This window comes from Polypterus senegalus, chromosome 10, assembly GCF_016835505.1.
Source record: "Polypterus senegalus isolate Bchr_013 chromosome 10, ASM1683550v1, whole genome shotgun sequence".
Classification (NCBI taxonomy): Eukaryota; Metazoa; Chordata; class Cladistia; order Polypteriformes; family Polypteridae; genus Polypterus; species Polypterus senegalus.
The window spans coordinates 67,953,023-67,957,944 of record NC_053163.1 but is presented as its reverse complement, the minus strand read 5'-3'; the positions used below and the strand labels follow the sequence as shown (position 1 = coordinate 67,957,944).

Sequence of the window (4,922 nt, the reverse complement as noted above, 5' to 3'; positions counted from 1 at the left end):
CTGGTCAAACGTCATTCTGATAGCAATATATATTGCAACATTTTTCAGTTTTTGGACTACTGGCAGTTCACTTTGTAACATTTTGGGATATTCACTGTACTTGAACTGCTTCAATTTTAATAAAAACTAGAAAATGAAGCTGTTCTGAAACTTTTGACCTGTATGTCATGCCATGTCATGTGTATATACAGAGGCAGCATGGAGCACTTCCCAGATACGTGCACCTTAAGTTGACTGATGACTCCAACTAAACCCTCTGCTTCTGCACACAGGTGGGACCTGGAATGGCTCCCCATCCAGGGTTGGTTCCTGCCTTGTGCCTGATGCTGTCCTGATAGGCCTTTAACCCCAAACTCTGTTTTGGACTAAAGATTTGAATATTCTAAACTATGTATACAGTATATGTTATATATACAGTAGTACATTTATTAGTTAATTCTTTGAGCAACCTGAAATTACTAAATTGACAGAAAGCTGAAAACGTTTGGCAGCACCCTCTAAGGCCAAGCTCATTGCACTGCATGTGGTTTTTAGTAAATATTACAGTGTATATCGGCCTTTTATTGCTCCAGCCCATTTTCAATATGTTATTTATATTGTGGTCTAATGTAGAAAAGATACTGCGTAAAAAGAAAACATTTTTTTGTAATAATTAATGAAATTTTTATGATGCTTTCAGCACCTTGCTGCTTTTAAACAAACAAACAAAAAGTTTTTATTATATATTTTTTCTTTAGTACCGTTTTACACAAAAGGCTCTGATGAGAGTCTAGCTTGAAGTGGGCTGGCATGCACCAGTTTGGAGCACTGGAACTTTTCCATTTTTCGCCGCAGCTTACTGGCAGTAAATAGTATGTACTGGCAGTTAAAGGATGCATACCAGCACTTCCCAGTCCGACCTTTAAGGAGGGACACCCCAAAACCCCCCCTGCACCCCCCAAAACCCCCTGCACCCCCCAATGACCTAATGTATGTAAATCAGCACAATCAAAACTCCAAGATCCAACCACTCCTTGTGATCAAAACGTCAAGGCTTTAGCTTGATTGTAAGAAATCGGGCAAAATTCACAATGAATCAGGTGAGGGCCAAGAAAACGACAAAAACAGAGAGCACCGGCACGTATCAGTTTCCACTGAAGGCTCTAGGTGAGAGACTTATGTAGATTTCATCAAGAATGATAAATAAAATAAATGGCACGCTTTTTCAATTATATTTATTTAAATAAATATTCATAAGAACTAAATCTTTCATTTTTTTTACATAATGTACAAAAATATCATCTTAATATATGCAGCTAAATGTATTTACACATTAGGCCTCAATGTGAGACAAATAAATTAATTGAAAGAATGTCGAGTACTGAAACTTAAAACTGTAGGATATCACAATTTAGGATTATTATTAGAAAACAAAATAAAACCCACACACTCTCTGATAAAGCAATTGCAGTGTGCATTTTGGATGAAGAATGTATGCAGGTATAAATTAACTTTTGTGTATATAATAAGAAACAAGTTCAAAGTCAATTGTACTGGCTGAGGTTCTGCGGGATCATTTTTCCCTTTTTTAAAGAAACTTCCTGTGCTTCGCAGCTGTCGCTTTCTGATTCATCACACTCTTCTTCTTCATCATCCTCCTCATCCTCACTGTCTGACTCCACATAAAAGCTAATGGTAGCTTGGACTGGGAAATTCTTCAACAGTCTCTCGCCATCACTGTATAAGTAGTCGTATGACTTCGATTTAGGCCAAAAGAGTCTGAAAGGGGAAAAGAGAGATATTTAATTTTACGAGTAGCTGAAAAGATTCCACAAGTGTTGACTTTGTTTCACGGAGAGTGCTGATGTGAAATACAGCATTAGCCCCCGACTCCAGTTTATTGTTCTGTTTTATCACACTATAAAACTGACTTAGGAATTTCTTACCAGTTACTGTACACAATCATAAAAGCTGACTGATGCAACAGAACATTAAAAAAAAAAATTAAGGAATGCTTAAAAAATAAACATTTACCTCACTGGATGCTGAAAGTTGGCATGGTTTTTTTCATTTAACACATTGTATTCAAGGCCTTGTGGTCTGGCATAGGGCTAAATAAAAACAAAAACAACAACAGATTTAGAAGTTAATATCTATTGAAAAAGAAATGTGATGTTAAATGTTAGCCCTTAATTCCCAGTTCCATACACAGTGTTTTCATTCATCCGTCCATTTTCTAAACTTGCTTATCCAACAAAAAGTTGCAGTAAGCCATGCCCCCCCTTGGCAGTAACTAATGCAGGCAAAGTGCCAGTCCATCACAGGGTGCGCTCTCTCCGTGCCAATGTAATGGACTGCATGCTTTTAAGACTGTTAATCGCATACATTTTGTAACGGGCAGAGGTCAATGAAAGATTATCCTGACTAACCCTTCTGTCAGTTTCACGTCTAACGGTTTCCTTTTTATTCGCTACCACAATTTCGATTCTTTTAGGCTTGCTCAGTTCGTTTTCGTACATAGCTCCCGAGCTAGATGTATTTAGTGGTTTACTCCACTGGGGTATTTAAAACACAGACTCGCTGTCCTCGCTTTTCCGTACAGCTCGTCAGGAATTAAAACCGTGATTCAGATCGCCTCTTGATTCCAAGGTCTGACCATACCGAATTACTGTTTCGTGCAGTATTTTACTCTCCGTCATAACTGTGAAAAGATTTCTGGATTTTAGTGAAGACTGCGGTGAACGTGCTTCAACAGTTGCACTTTGATAAATACTCTGTTTCGATAAATACTCATTTCGCGTCCCCCCGATCTGCCTTGGTTCTCTTTAGCCTGCTGTTGGATTTTCCGGCACTTGAAACTCTCAGGTACAAAAAAAAAAACGGACGCTTGGAAATAGCGCTCTGAACGGAGATGGAATTCTAAACATTGTACACGCTCGGCGATCTTCCTCCCTTTCAGCACATTCGGCTAATTGGCTGCGTTTGGCTGGTTTCTTCTTAACCGGAAATACTGTGCTGAGAGTAACGCTGCGGGAGACTATTTCAAAGGAAAGCTCCCGCGCACTCCAGTGCCGCCAAGTTAAAAGGCACAGCGACATGAAAGGACGGGGTCGAAAGTTGTTCTCACTAAAGCGTGCGAAATTTCAGCACGACACCTCCGGTGCTGGGTTCGATCAGGATTCCCCGAGGCACATCGGGTGTCAGCTCAGTAATTAGGTGCACGTCTAGACTCGCATATGTCCTCCCATCTCGGTGTTAATTCGTCCTTTTGCTCCATCTGCTAAGTCAAATGCCATTCCACACCTTCTTGCCCGACCAGTTCGTGCTAATTCTGTCACGGACCGGGGCAGCTGGCTTGAGCCGCAGCAGAAGGCGGTTAAAAAAGATTTAAAAATAATGAATGAATAGGCGCGGTGTATAGAACGATGCACGAATCCCAAAGCCAGTATAGCCCATAGTAGGAACAAAATTAAAATGTGAACTTACAGATGCCGACTGTCTTCTGATCTGTCTATCCTCGTCTTTTGCACTCACTGTCCAAGGTCTCCACAGCGACGAATTACTGTGAAAGAAAAGCGAAATTGATAAGTTGATGTAACGGGTCAAATCAAAGAAGAAGACTTCATCTTAGTTCTGTCCTCCGGTAGCCTTTGCACGTACGTATATGATTGGTGTGAGTGCCGCCGGGGTAGCCTGCGCCATCGGCTGAGCTTGCGTAGCAGAATGCCCTTCTGCGACAACCGCAAACCTCCACTATGCAGTTGTTTTAGCGATAAGTGTGTTGTAGTTACATCGCTGGATAAAAAAGATACATCCGCAATAAAACAAAGTAAAAGTGCAAAGCTCGGCGCTCACCTGCTCTTGGCCGAAAGCTCGCTGGCACGGATGCTGCACAGGAAGTATTTGGGAGCTCCGGCTGCTGAGGCAGGCTGCTTGGCTACGAAAGATTCCATTGCTGTCGCTCGTCCGACTCGGCTTCGCTCTTGACGACTCAGGTCGGCTTCAGGAAGGCAATCTGTGCTGTCAGGGGGTTTCTCCGGGGTTTATATAGGCAAGGGCAGCAAGGGGAAGGTGGGCATTTCTCTGATTAATGACTAAGGTCCCTTTTGCATTTTGCTTGTCAAAAGTGTCCCAGTTGAATAAACAGTGCGCGACAGTGGGAGGTGAGAAATTTGTTACGGGAGAGGTGGCTAAAGATAACACTGAGGAGGAAAGTTAGACACCATCTGTGAGGAAAACCGGCGGGGGGCTATGGAGCAGGAGGGCTGGAATAATTATAGGAGAAAATGAGTAGCCTGCCCCCAAATCCAGAAGAGCTGTCGCTCCCCGACGTGTCGAGACACGAGCTGACCGTTAATGCTCGGGCACTGCAGAACATAAAGATGCCTTCTCTGACCTGATAGGTGCACATCTCCGTATACTTCAGGCAGAAATGGGCTCTTTAGGGGGAACATAGAAGATCATGAACAATTGTGTGGTGGCCACTAAATGAGTAGATTTGCCTGTGTGTGTGATGGTACGATTTGAAGATCTGCATTTAGGGCACAGGCGCACTGTTGATGGTGTAGTTCGACTTTCTCTAAGCATCATTCGTGCAAAAGTGGGTGCTTAGCTGATAGAAACCGTTTATTGGTAAGAAATAGTAAATTCGAAGTAATATACCTTTAATGGCCCACGTTTGTCTAAACATTGCTTCAGTGTTTACCCGTTTCATTAGTTACACGGTATATGTATATTTCTCAGAATTACTATTACAAGGCGCTATACAAAAAATAAAAGGTGATGAGTGGATGGACTGATCTGATGTTATTGAGAGCATACAGAAAAAAATAAATTAGGCATATGGATACTGCCTATGTGTGCCAACGTATTAGGATATAAAATATACTAATGTATGTGCCTAGGATTACACTTTAAAAATAATGCATTTAATGGCATTGTAT

At 41.6% G+C, this 4,922-nt stretch overlaps 1 protein-coding gene across 1 annotated transcript; it reads right to left on the bottom strand.

Annotated features, from left to right (window-relative positions):
• Positions 1–1,280: 1,280 nt before the first annotated feature.
• On the bottom strand, positions 1,281–4,552 carry ripply1 (ripply transcriptional repressor 1). The gene is made up of 4 exons (XM_039764560.1): positions 3,835–4,552; positions 3,466–3,541; positions 2,014–2,090; positions 1,281–1,758 (listed from the first exon to the last, which is right to left on the bottom strand). The coding sequence occupies exons 1-4, from the start codon at positions 3,930–3,932 to the stop codon at positions 1,524–1,526; spliced, it is 486 nt and encodes a 161-aa protein (XP_039620494.1). The 5' UTR covers positions 3,933–4,552; the 3' UTR covers positions 1,281–1,523.
• Positions 4,553–4,922: the final 370 nt, after the last annotated feature.

Excerpts from the sequence above, each read along its gene's own strand:
- ripply1 (XM_039764560.1), bottom strand. The coding sequence starts at position 3,932 with ATGGAATCTTTCGTAGCCAAGCAGCCTGCCTCAGCAGCCGGAGCTCCC. Across the intron at positions 2,091-3,465 it reads TCAGAAGACAGTCGGCATCT|CCCTATGCCAGACCACAAGG; the intron begins GTAAGTTCACAT and ends GTTTTTATTTAG. Across the intron at positions 1,759-2,013 it reads AACTTTCAGCATCCAGTGAG|ACTCTTTTGGCCTAAATCGA; the intron begins GTAAATGTTTAT and ends TTCCCCTTTCAG.